Source organism: Staurois parvus, unplaced genomic scaffold, assembly GCF_062004578.1.
Source record: "Staurois parvus isolate SC_StPar_1 unplaced genomic scaffold, SC_StPar_1.0 ptg000172l, whole genome shotgun sequence".
Taxonomy (NCBI): domain Eukaryota; kingdom Metazoa; phylum Chordata; class Amphibia; order Anura; family Ranidae; genus Staurois; species Staurois parvus.
This window is the reverse complement of record NW_028317968.1, coordinates 12,676,396-12,690,340: the sequence shown is the minus strand read 5'-3', so window position 1 is coordinate 12,690,340 and position 13,945 is coordinate 12,676,396. Positions and strand designations below refer to the sequence as shown.

The 13,945-nt window shown below is 42.8% G+C and overlaps 1 protein-coding gene across 19 annotated transcripts in view; it reads left to right on the top strand.

Annotated features, from left to right (window-relative positions):
* The window catches only part of MACF1 (microtubule actin crosslinking factor 1), a 402,996-nt gene that overhangs the window by 335,160 nt on the left and 53,891 nt on the right, over positions 1-13,945 (top strand). For 13 of the 19 annotated variants that reach the window (XM_089676708.1, XM_089676720.1, XM_089676715.1 and 10 more), the window contains 5 exons: positions 3,280-3,439; positions 3,723-4,049; positions 6,733-6,817; positions 7,138-7,379; positions 7,521-7,727. In XM_089676708.1, coding sequence (XP_089532834.1) covers positions 3,280-3,439; positions 3,723-4,049; positions 6,733-6,817; positions 7,138-7,379; positions 7,521-7,727 — 1,021 coding nt within the window. The remainder of the gene's footprint in view (positions 1-3,279; positions 3,440-3,722; positions 4,050-6,732; positions 6,818-7,137; positions 7,380-7,520; positions 7,728-13,945) is intronic. The other 6 variants (XM_089676721.1, XM_089676717.1, XM_089676716.1 and 3 more) reach the window with 1 other exon arrangement.

Genomic DNA, 13,945 nt, shown 5'->3' with positions numbered 1-13,945 from the left:
TGTAGCCTTGCTGAAGAGCCCTTTCACACTGCTGTGCTTTAACCGCTAGCCTAAAGGGCACTTATACCCCCTTCCTGCCTAGGCCAATTTCCAGCTTTCAGCGCTGTCGCACTTTGAATGACAATTGCACGGTCATACAACACTGTACCCATATGACATTTTTATCATTTTTTGTGACGGGTAGAGCTTTATTTTGGTGGTATTTAATCACCTCTGGGTTTTTTATTTTTTCTTAAACCAAAAACCACAGAAAATTTTGGGGAAAAAAAACGTTTTTTCTTAGTTTTTGTTATAAAATTTTGTAAAGTGATTTTTCTCCTTCACTGATATACGCTAATGAGGCTGCAATGGTGGGCACTGATAGGCTGCACTGATGGACACTGATAGGTGGCACTGATGGGCACTGATGAGGAGGCACTGGTAGGTGGCACTGATGGGCATTGGCAGGCATCACTGATGGGCACTGAAAGGCAACACTGACACATGGCACTGATAGGCGGCACTGGCTGGCACCGATAGGCGGCACTGATGCGCACCGATAGGCGGCACTGATGCGCACCGATAGGCGGCACTGATGCGCACCGATAGGCGGCACTGATGCGCACCGATAGGCGGCACTGATGCGCACCGATAGGCGGCACTGATGCGCACCGATAGGCGGCACTGATGCGCACCGATAGGCGGCACTGATGCGCACCGATAGGCGGCACTGATGCGCACCGATAGGCGGCACTGATGCGCACCGATAGGCGGCACTGATGCGCACCGATAGGCGGCACTGATGCGCACCGATAGGCGGCACTGATGCGCACCGATAGGCGGCACTGATGGGTGACACTGAAAGGCGGCACTGATGGGTGACACTGAAAGGCGGCACTGATGGGTGACACTGAAAGGCAGCTCAGATGGGCACTGATATGTGGCATTGATGAGCACTGACACAAGGCACTGATGGACACTGACAGGTGGCACTGCTGGGGCTACACTGATCATCAGGGCACAATGATCATCCGTGCCCTGCTGATCAGTGTACATGTCCCCCCCGCGGAAAGCCGATTACCAGCTCTCCTCTCCTCTCGAGCTGTCAGCGTGACAGCTTGAGAGGAGAGAAATGCCGATAACCGGCATTTCCGTGTTTACATGTGATCAGCTGTGATTGGACACAGTGTCAAGGTCCTACCTTTCCTCAGAGTTGGTGCTGCTCCATGTGCTGGCATCCATCTTAGGTTTCTGCAAAGCATGGTGGGAGCCTTTTATGCTTTCAGGCCTCTGCGGTCCCTCCTCCAGAGGGGTATGGTTGATTACATTTAAACCTGTTGTTTGCACTTGCTCTTTGCATTCATGTCCTGTATGATTGTGTTGCAGCAAGCTCTTGTTCTACTCTCGTTGCTCTCCTGGAAACCGACTCAGCTTTGACTAAGACTATTCTCTGCCTTATCCCTTTATCTGACCTCCCGTTGCTGAACCCGGCTCGTGACCTGTGTATTCTTGTCTACCGTTCTGTACTGTCTGTCCCGCTGTTATCACCCCGGCCTGTCTGACTACGCTATCGTTTCCCATCTGGTTCCCACCAGCTATACGCCATTGGCGGCGGCCATTACCGCAGCTGGGGTTACTCGGGGGCCGCGACCTGGTCCCTGGCTCCGTCAAGTCCATCCCCACCATCAGGGGCCCTGGTGAAAGGCAGCCTGGGGATTAGACTCCGCGCCCTGAGGGACTCCGGTCTGTGGGTGGTGGTTGTCGTCAGTCTGTGCGTGACCCTACCATTAGGCCTGCCCGTCCATTCCACCACTCCTGCCTTGACATTCAGCTGATCACATGACCGAGCCAACATCTTTGGCTCTTTCCATGATCGGTGATCCGCTGTGTCCAAGGGACACAGCGCACCTCCGATTGCTGTGCTGCGCGCTCCCTGAGCCGCGCATGCGTGGTGAGAATGGGAGGACGTCATATGACGTCCTCCCAGAACAAGAGAGCCACCTTGCGCTCATCGTTGGACTATATGGCGGGCGGGAGGTGGTTAAAATACATTGTGTTTTGGAAAAACACATATTGTACTTTATAGTGTTTTTACTCCTTCCTGTTGCGTTTTCTAGTTGCCTGACTCCCCACATGCACCCATGAAACATGAACATGTGACTCAAAAAAAAAAAAAAAATGCAACCTTGGTGTGTTTATAATGCATTTTCCATTTATTTCAATGGGAGGAGTGTTTTTGCTGCACTTTTGAAACAGCACACCAAAGATGCCGCATACAGGACTTTTAAAAAATCACCGCACCTTCATTGTACTGATGTAAAGCGTTCCGTAGGATTTAAAGGGAAATATTTTACTGCATTTTATTGAGTGGTAAGCTTCGATTTAGCGCCGGAAAAGCACACCAGTGTGAAAGGGGGCCGAATATTTCCCCTGCATAGTAGACATCTTTAACAAGCATCCTCTTTGCAGTGCTACCAGAGCCTATAGAAGTTCTGGTGCAAAAGAAGACTTTCTGAAGTGCCCCGACCACCTTAATACCACTGCTGCACCTTGGTATTGGTTGCTCAGGCACCAAGCTCTATGTCATGGCAGGAGGTGCCTACTTTATTTGTACACTGGAAGCCAGGGAGATTTCTAAAGGGTCTGGTGACACTGTAAAGCAGATACATGTGGCAATAAAGTTACGATCTGGTATATTACTTGCCTAATATGCAAGTAGTATAATAACACTTTTTACTTTGTATGTTGAACTATAGTCTTCCTAGTGTTTCTCACATATGTATGTAAATGTGATTCAAGTGTTGTTAGCAGGCTTATCAGTATGTGTCCATATAATAAAGCCTTGTTTTTATTTGTGGTTTATAATTTGCTTAGCACATGGAGTATTCTTTTTGTTCCTATTAACTCACTATTGATTGAAAACAATAGAGACTTTACAGTAATAATTGGTAGTCACAGACCATGTGACCCGGGCAGAACAGCTGTTTTTTTTTATATATGGCAAAAGAAAGTGTTTTTTTTTTTTAGATTTAGTAATGTAGATCTGTGGCCTTTTTGATTCGTGTTAAGTGTAAATTTTAGTGCTGGGTCCATTTTAAATCTAAAAAAGTGCCATAAATGGAAGCAAGAACCCCAAACGAAGGACCTCAACTATCCTCTTTAACAGGTTTCCTGATGGGTATAGATATTAAATGTCATTCTTTGAAGTAACTGCTATGAGATGGCTGGAACCACTTAATTATGTTTAAATACAAAACCACTATCATTCTATTAAATGACTCTTTATTTGTCTTCCTACAGGCAGAAACAACTTGATGACATATTGGTTTTAGCCAGACAATTTCATGAGACAACCGAGCCTATATTTGATTGGCTGACTTCCACAGAAAAGAAATTGGCAAATTCTGAGCCAATCGGTACACAGACAGGAAAAATTCAGCAGCAGATCTTGCGTCACAAGGTAGGGGATGTGTGGAGGAATCAACTAGTTGGGAAAAAATATGATTAGACTTTTTTGTTGTAGAATGAAAATACGTCTTCATCTTTTTTTTGCTTGACTGTTTTATGTATTGTTTGTCCATTTGTTCATTTTTTCTTATGTATTGTTTTTAATTTATTTTAAGTTATATTTTAAGTTATAATTTGGTTCATTCTAATCACTTATTTCATTTGTGTTTTCTTTTTTTTTTCCTTTTGCTATTTTCCTTCTGTTATTTGGTGGGTTCTTTCTGGATTACTTGCAGAGCCTAGAGGAAGACATAGCAGTCCATGAGCCTGATGTACATCAAGTGGGCAGGCTAGTGGACTCTCTCTCTGCCCTCTGCTGCAAAGCTGAGCAAAATAGGTTGGCACACAAGCTAGACTTCTTGCATTCTCGATACAATGAGGTGCAGGATCTGTGCGGTAGAAAAGGTTCCTTGTTGGGGCAAGCTCTGAGCAATGCCAGGCTTTTCGGAGAGGACGAAGTGGAAGTCCTAAACTGGCTGGCAGAAGTAGAGGACAAACTGAGCTCTGTCTCTGTGAAGGATTACAAGCTGGAGGTCCTGCAGAAACAGCACAATGACCAAATGGTACATCATTTAAAGTTTATCTTTTATTTCTTTGTTTTTTTTTTTCTTTTTTTAATCCATTTGTGATTTTGCATATTTTAGTTCACATTTTTAATTGCCATTTATTATAAGAATTTGTTTGCATAGGCTACTAACTAGATGCACGTTCTGTTAGGAACAAAAAGTCAGTTTAATTGTGCTGACCTTGAATTGCCTCTCACTAGACTTTCTTTAGTTTTTCGTTTCTCTGGAGCAGTTCCATCTGACCTGATATTTCTTGTAGCGATATGATTACATCATTGTTTTAAGCTGCCTTGCTCCTGACAAATTATTAAATCATCTATAAAAATCTTTTTGGCGCCAGCACTGATCCAATTGTTGGGTTAATAAGTCATAATGCAGCTGTACAGTAACCAGAAGGTATTAGCTATGCTGGGGAGCCTTGGTACATTAACCAAGGAGTAGACAGGCCATGCCATTTCTCAGGATCTCACTTGTGAGTGCCGTATTCAGCCTTATATATACCATTCATCTTCCCTTTTCATTCGTTTAGGCAAGTTTCCGTATGCAGTGATTTTTTCCATTCTAGCCTTTTCAACACCTCTTAATAAGTCTGGCACAAGTAACTGTGTATCAAACTAGACAAAGCAAGGGTTTCCAACTGTTTAAACTTCAGTCAAATGTGAGCCATGGGTGCTTCTTACTAGATGTCAAAGAAAGAGAGAGTTTTTTTTTTTTAACCCCTTCACGCCTAAGGGTAAAACAAATCCTAAATACCTAAGCACAAATTTGCAACGTTGACATGTGTTGGTAAAACCGTACATATCATCACAACTACTTTGTACATCCAGGTGGATTATACCTTGATTTTTTTTCAGAACAAATTGGGCTTTCATTTGGTGGTAAATGGTAATGGATAGCTCCTGATTTTTTTTATTATCAAAGGAAAACTGTCCCAAAATATTAAAAAAAAAAATTATTGTTATTTAGCTGTTTGTCTCTAGTTACCACCATAACCTACCACCAAAGAACAACCCAAAATAAATTCTCCAGCTCTTGACAATCGCAGCGATACCATATATGTGTATGTTATTTGTTGTTTGTACTCGTAGTACAGCCCATATTTATTGTTATATTATTAATATTTATTTATCTTTTCTTTTCTTTTTTTTTTTTACAAACATTTTTTTTTCTCTCCATGCCAGGAGTTAGAGAGATACAATGTATCTCTCTCCTCCATTCATAGAGAGAGAAAAAAAAAGCAAGTGGGGCTGGCTGTACAGTGACTGATCACTGTGATAGCCAATCAGAGGCTATCACAGAGATCATGTGACCCAGAATCGGGGGTCCCGATCATTAGAACGGGACCCAGGGCTCTCAGAGGCACTGCGGTCTTTGTGCTGGGAGTGCTCCGAGCAACGTGCTCCCAGCACAAAGACAGGTACGCAAATATGCGGCCCCACAGAAAAAAGCCAAGTTCTGTGAGGCCGCATATTTGTGTGATGTTGGTGTCAAGGGGTTAATATATGAAGCACTTGCATTGCAGACGTGTATTCTTTTTCCATGGCCATCTCTACAAATTGGTAGTACAGTTAGGTTTTAGCTTCCACACTAGCTTTCATAGCTTTTTGTCAGTCTACATTTGCCATCTTGATCCTGGAGACAGTTCCTTTTTATTTCTTAATCTTTTATTAATTCCAGTGCCTGGAGGCCACCAACTGGTCATGGTTCACATTATTCTAGGCTGTTGCAAAACTCACAGTACAAAAAGCAACACACTGTTTCACCTTGGTTTTTGTGAAACGATCTGTGGCTTGTTTGTCCTTAAGGGCTTAGTTGGCAAATAACATTTTAATAGCAATAGCTTAGCTGGTCTTTGAGTGCTCAAAAATTATCAGTTGCTGTATATATTGAATATTGTGCATATAAGATTGACAACTTAAAGCAAACTTTCAGGGTTAAGTTATATGCCAAACTAACATTTTCCTGTTCTCCTATTAGGCTGTAGCGCACCCAACAGGTAGGAATTATATTTACTGGTTGTAAGCCCTGCTGCATATTTTAACACCTCTAGCACAATTTATTGGTTAGGGAGAGGCCACTAGTCAGCCAAGAGTAGCCTTGTTTGCATGCACCTATTCCAGGCTGTGGAAGGACCCTAACTTTAAGGTCTAGATCCACCCAGATGCTTTGACCAGCAGCTGGCTCAGCCTCTCAGTGTGATGCTGAGAACCTGAGTTAGCCGTTCCCACTCCCTCCACAGCCCAGCACTCCAGTGAGTGCTGGAGGGGCAGAAGGTGGTGATTGACAGTCAATGCTCTTTGCCAGTGAAGTCTGAGAACTGAGTGATCATCTGTCGAGTGATCGCTCAGTTTCCAGTCTCAGAACCAACAGGGCACAGCTAGGTGAGTATGTTTGTTTTTTAAATTTCACTTTTCCTCTTTAAGCTGTGGCCCACATGAATGGGTCTGCTACAACTGTTTGCCATAATTGCACACTTGTTCTAGATTAGTGGCTAGGAAATAATTGAACCAATCTTACCAGTGCAACAACCAAGCAGTGTCAGAAGGAGGTTATCAGTGGCATCAAGTAAAACCCGCTTGGCAAATGTTTCCAAATGAATGAATTAACCAAAATGTAGCTCACTAAAAAGAGTCCTTTTTTCAGTTAATGTTTCTGACTTGATGTTTTCTCCTTTGCCCAGAACCTCAGTGAAGAAATTGTTAATAGAAAGAGGAACGTGGACCAAGCAGTTAAAAATGGACAGGCTCTGCTCAAACAAACAACAGGTAATGAAGGAGTAGATCAGTTTTAACTTTATAAGTACATTATTTATAGCCAAATAATTTTTCTTATACTGTAGGTAGTGGAGATTTTCCCCTTTCTACGTGGCCATAGTACAGTGAGTTAGTGGAATCTCGAACAGGGACACAGACACCAGTAAAATCATTTCTGTTTAGTAAGGTAGGGTAGAGAAGGGTTCACCAGTCTAAATGTTTTGTCTGATGTTTCACTTTAATGTAGCCACAATCGTGTGCAATAATAATGATCACTGTGTGGGCTGGTAGTGAGGCTTCCATTTGCTCTTATTCTGATGTTTTCATTGTAGGTGAAGAGGTCCTCCTAATCCAAGAGAAATTGGATGGTATTAAAACGCGTTACTCTGACATCATAACATCAAGTGGAAAAGCTCTCAGAACACTAGAGCAGGCCCTACAGTTGGCCACCAAGTTCCAAACCACTCATGAGGAGCTTACCAACTGGCTGGGTCAGGTGGAGGAAGAACTGGCTCAAACAAGTAGACGGTCCCCTACTGGAGATCAAATTCCACAATTCCAGCAAAGGCAAAAGGTAATAAACTGTTTATAGTGAAATGTGGTAACATTTCTTTAGAAGCATTGTGGGGGATTTTTTATAATAATAATTTAACATATTTATTTCTGTATTTGTTCTTTTATGCTAACCATTGCTAAAATGTAATTTTTACTACAGGAATTAAAGACGGAGGCTATGGAATATCGCATTGTCCTTGATACTATAAATGAAGTTGGCAGTGCCTTATTGGAACTGGTACCCTGGAGAGCAAGGGAAGGTTTAGACAAACTTGTCTCGGATGCCAATGAGCAGTATAGATCAGTCAGTTCCACTATTGCACACAGAGTGGATCAGATTGATGCTGCTATTCAAAGATCCCAACAGGTAAATATTTAAGTCCCATGCTAGAAACATGCACTTATTAAAAGTAAATATTTTACTGAAAAAATATTAATAAATACTACTGATTCGGGTGACATCTAGTACTTACAACACTATAGAATAGGTGGCTCATGTTGGTTTCAGGCAGGCTTCGGACACATGCAGGCTGGCTGGTCTTCTTCAGCTGCATATATAGTACATTGACCAGAATACCGTTCACCTGGGCCTGAAATAGTGTTTAATTGCTCTTTACAATATGTACATTTTTTCTTTTGCTCAGCATATGTTTGTGAATGTATAAATGTGAACATGTATATCGGAATATATAAATGTTTATGAATGGTAGAGTGATACAATTTTCTAAATTAATGCACACCAGCTTATCGGAGCATATGAGACACAGCTGGAATTGTGACATCTTTCTTTCCATTCCATGCAATACATTTATTTTTACCTACATTTAAAAAAAAAAAATACCTCTGTCAGTGCTAGATTGCTATATAAACAGTACTCAAAGACTGCACAGTATTGGATCATCTACCTAGTGCTAGCTACCTTCAGAGAGTGCTTTGAAAATGCATAATCTGAAGTGGTAGTATTACCTAGAGACATCAGTCAAACAGCAATAGGTCCATTGACAGCTCGGCATCCGTCTATGTAGCCCATAAATTAACTGCTGTGTGCACATTTAGGCAACTAATTTTCCAGTCTTTGAATATGAATAGACTGAGACTAGAAGGACAGAAGATGAATTAGGTTTAATGGTCAGATACAAATCAGAGTGCCAAGTTTTACACTTAACAGTTTTAGAGAGGGTGAAACCTCCACAAACAATTGCTAATATTTAAGTGTGTTTAAAGGTCAGTTTAGTATGTGTCATAGGATTGGCTGGTGAAACCAGGCAATAAGCAATGCATTATTACTGGTTGATTCTATTCAGCTCAGCCCTCAGGAGATATGCATGCTTTTCGGTTTTGTGCTTCTTGTGTAACTGCTTTTGTTTACTTTTTTAAATGTTATAGAGTGCATATTTATTCAGCTTTATATGTATTTTTGACTGTTTGAAATGTATTCCCTGATCACAGGGTGCTGAGAAGCAGTAGGTAGTCTTTGTGCATTATACCGTGTAGCTGCTTGCTTGTGTTTTGTAATTGTTTCAATGGCATACAGTTAATGTGGAACAAAGCCCACCAATCCACTACAGCCAAGGATGTTGCCATCTTAGCCTCTGTTTGACTGGCAGTACATGTTATCAATGACACCAGCCATTTGATGGCTTGGTAGTGTGGTTAAGAGCTAAAATAAGCACACTAGTATCTGTAATTGTTATCGTTCAAGCATGTTTGAATGTAACTGTTTTAAACCATTAAATTGATGGGTTGAGTTCTGCTTTAAAGTGGAACTAAAGGTACTATATTTGACTCCTTTCTAACTGTTCAGGTCCCTCACTGATGCTGGCACCTTCTCCCCAGGTACCAGTGTTCAGGTACAGTGGGGCAAAAAAGTATTTAGTCAGCCACCAATTGTGCAAGTTCTCCCACTTAAAAAGATGAGAGAGGCCTGTAATTGGCATCATAGGTAGACCTCAACTATGAGAGACAAAATGAGAAGAAAAACCCAGACAATCACATTGGCTGATTTGGAAAAAATTTATTTGCAAATTATGGTGGAAAATAAGTATTTGGTCACCTACAAACAAGCAAGATTTCTATCTCTCACAGACCTGTACCTTCTTCTTTAAGAGGCTCCTCTGTCCTGCACTCATTACCTGTATCAATGGCACCTGTTTGAACTTGTTATCAGTATAAAAGACACCTGTCCACAACCTCAAACAGTCACACTCCAAACTGCACTATAGTGAAAACCAAAGAGCTGTCGAAGGACACCAGAAACAAAATTGTAGACCTGCACCAGGCTGGGAAGACTGAATCTGCAATAGGCAAGCAGCTTGGTGTGAACAAATCAACTGTGGGAGCAATCATTAGAAAATGGAAGACATACAAGACCACTGATAATCTCCCTCGATCTGGGGCTCCACGCAAGATCTCACCCCGTGGGATCAAAATGATCACAAGAACGGTGAGCAAAAATTCCAGGACCATACGGGGGGGACCTAGTGAATGACCTGCAGAGAGCTGGGACCAACATAACAAAGGCTACCATCAGTAACACACTACGCCGCCAGGGACTCAGATCCTGCAGTGCCAGATGTGTCCCCCTGCTTAAGCTAGTACATGTCCGGGCCCGTCTGAAGTTTGCTAGAGAGCATTTGGATGATCCAGAAGAGGATTGGGAGAATGTCATATGGTCAGATGAAACCAAAATAGAACTGTTTGGTAGAAACACAACTCGTCATGTTTGGAGGAGAGAGAATGCTGAGTTGCATCCAAAAAACACCATACCTACTGTGAAGCATGGGGGTGGCAACATCATGCTTTGGGGCTGTTTCTCTGCAAAGGGACCAGGATGACTGATCCATGTACAGGACAGAATGAATGGGGCCATGTATCGTGAGATTTTGAGTGCAAACCTCCTTCCATCAGCAAGGGCATTGAAGATGAAACGTGGCTGGGTCTTCCAACATGAAAATGATCCCAAACATACCGCCCGGGCAACGAAGGAGTGGCTTTGTAAGAAGCATTTCAAGGTCCTGGAGTGGCCTAGCCAGTCTCCAGATCTCAACCCCATAGAAAACCTTTGAAGGGAGTTGAAAGTCCATGTTTTCCGGCGACAGCCCCAAAACTCCACTGCTCTAGAGGAGATCTGCATGGAGGAATGGGCCAACATACCAGCAACAGTGTGTGCCAACCTTGTGAAGACTTACAGGAAACGTTTGACCTCTGTCATTGCCAACAAAGGATATATAACAAAGTATTGAGATGAACTTTTGATATTGACCAAATACTTATTTTCCACCATAATTTGCAAATAAATTCTTTCCAAATCAGCCAATGTGATTGTCTGGATTTTTTTTCTCATTTTGTCTCTCATAGTTGAGGTCTACCTATGATGCCAATTACAGACCTCTCTCATCTTTTTAAGTGGGAGAACTTGCACAATTGGTGGCTGACTAAATACTTTTTTGCCCCACTGTATCTCCATTGGCCGCGCATGAGATGATGTAACTCGTGCGTAGTAGTCCATCATCCTGATACACAGAGACTGCTGATGATGTAAGTTGAGCTGCGGATGTGCAGCTTAGTTTACATGCTGCAGAAGACTGTGAGTAGGCAGGTGGATGTATTTTATTGCTTGTCCCTTCTGTGATAATCTACATTTTTGCTGTCTTTTGTTATATGCCTTTAATTCTGCTTTAATGCTAATTTGTTTGCGCTGAAAGATTTACTGTTTGTATGCATTGAGGGAGTGCAGGGAGGAGTGACCATGTGCAAAGTACATCTCTGACATCAACATAGATTTCAGTTTTCTGTGGTCATACCTGTAAGAGATGTATCTGGATCAGTTTCTATGCAGTCCCTGCTCTTTGCAATAACTTGTATATACAGTGGAACCTCAACCTACGAGCGAACTAACGTGCGAGTTTTCCGAGATACGAGCAGTCGCTCGGACGATTTTTTGCTTCGGCACGTGAGCAGAATTTTAAGATACGAGTTCGAGGCGCGCGCAGCTCTAAGTGTATATTTTCAAGGCGCGCGCAGCTCCGAGGGTATGAGTCACAGCATCCCATCTCCGAGCCTTTCTCTCTCTCTCGCTGTCTACACGTGATTGAAATCCCAACTTCTAACTTTGTTGTAACCATGGCACCAAAGAAAGCAAGTGGTAGTGCGAGTACCGAGAAGAGGAGGATGATGTCCCTCGAAATAAAGCTTGAAATCGTCGAGAAGCATGAGCAAGGCATGCGAGTAAAGGAACTGGCCAAGCACTACGACCGTACAACGTCAACGATCTGCACCATCTTAAAACAGAAGGAGTCCCTAAAGAAAATTAAGCCAGTCAAAGGTGTCAAGATTATTTCAAAGCGCCGTACAGATGTGCATGAGAAGATGGAGAATCTGCTGTTGGTGTGGCTGACGGAAAAACAACTTGCCGGAGATGCCGTCACCAAGGGAATAATCTGCGAGAAGGCGCGCAGTATTTTTTCAGATTTACAACAGCAAACCCCAGGCACTTCAATGGAGGAGGAATCCTTTAAAGCCAGTCGGGGCTGGTTTGATAATTTTAAGAAAAGGACGGGGATTCACTCCGTTGTTAGGCATGGTGAGGCAGCAAGTGCTGATGTAAAGGCAGCAGAGGAGTTTGTGAAAACTTTCGCAGAATTCGTCGAGGAAGAAGGATACATCCCCCAGCAAATCTTCAACTGTGACGAGACAGGGCTGTTCTGGAAGAAGATGCCGAGGAGAACATACATCACCGAAGAGGAGAAGAGGATGCCAGGACACAAACCTATGAAGGATAGGTTGACCCTCGCCCTGTGTGCCAATGCGAGTGGTGACTGCAAAATAAAGTCGCTACTCGTATACCATTCGGAGAACCCCAGAGCCTTTAAAGCACACAAGATAATAAAGGAGAAACTCCATGTTATGTGGAGGGCAAACCCTAAGGCGTGGGTCACCAGGCAGTTCTTTATCGACTGGGTAAACCTTGTGTTTTGTCCTTCGGTGAAGAAATATTTGAAGAACAACAACCTGCCCCTGCGAGCCCTTCTCGTCCTCGACAATGCTCCTGCACATCCACCACAGATCGAGGAAGAAATACTTGATGAGTATAATTTTGTGAAGGTTCTCTACCTTCCTCCAAACACCACCCCTATCCTCCAGCCAATGGACCAACAGGTAATATCAAATTTCAAGAAACTCTACACCAAGCACCTGTTTCGCCGTTGCTTTGAGGTGACGGAGAACACAAACCTCACCCTTCGAGAGTTTTGGAAGGAGCATTTTAACATAGCAATAGGCCTCAAAATCATCGATATTGCCTGGCAGGGGGTTACGAAAAGGACCTTGACCTCTGCTTGGAAGAAGCTGTGGCCTGAAAATGTGGCTGAAAGAGATTTTGAAGGGTTTGAGATTGAGGAAGAAGAGGAGCCAGTGGAGGAAGAGATTGTGTCCATTGGCAAGACTATAGGTCTGAAGGTGGATGAAAGAGACATCGAGGAACTCGTTGAGGAGCACTCCGAGGAACTTACGACTGACGAGTTAAAGGAGTTACAAGAGCAACGGCACAGAGAAGCATTAACTGAAGCTACTTCGGAGGGAGAGGAGACAGAGCCAGAGATAATCAGTACAAAAGACCTCAAGGATATTTTGGCAATGTGGGAGAGGGTGGCAGGTTTTGTTGAAAAGAACCATCCGGAAAAAATTGCAACGAGTCGTGCGACAGAGCTTTTCAACGACACGTGCCTACGTCGTTTCAGAAACATTCTCAAAGGGAGAATGAAACAGACTTCCTTAGACATGTTTCTTAAGAAAAGGCCTTCAGCTCGAAGTGAGCAAAGTGTGGCAAAAAGGCCAAGAACTAGTGCAAGTGAAGAGAGTGATGAGAATTAAGCGAAAACAAAAATCATCTCCAAGGTAAGTAAATTGTATACAACCTTATTATATCTTCATATTTTCTTTCTATTTTGTTTTTATATAATATTAGTTATGTAAAAAGCTTTTTTCCTTATGAAATAACAAGAAAAATGAAAAATATGAGGTGCCATTTTGAGGGTTGGAACGGATTACGGCCGTTTCCATTATTTCTTATGGGGAAAATTGATTTAACGAGCGAGCATTTTGAGTTACGAGCTCGGCCACGGAACGAATTAAACTCGTAAGTTGAGGTTCCACTGTAATTTTTTTAATATTAGAGCTGGAAAAGTGTAAGTTGAAGCTAGATGGTATACTTGGTAATTTAAGTTGACGTTTAAAGGATAAGTTCATCTTTGGGAACATGTTACATGTTCCACCTGTTTAGTGACCGCAGTACAGGGGAGAAGTTCCCCGCACAAGCTGTCAGTTTTTTAAATCAGTGTGGCCGTGCGGGGCTCTGCCCACATGGCCGTGTCATTCATTCACAGAGTTCTTTGAATGAACTATAAGTCCCGACAGCCTTATCAGCTAAACTAAGTCTTTCCAAAACAGAGCTCATACTATTCCCTCCAGCCTGTGCCCCCTCCCCTGACTTCTCCATCAAGATCAATAATAAAACCATCAGTCCCTCCCCTCATGCCAGGGTACTAGGTGTAATCCTAGACTCCCATTTGTCCTTTCAGCCCCAAA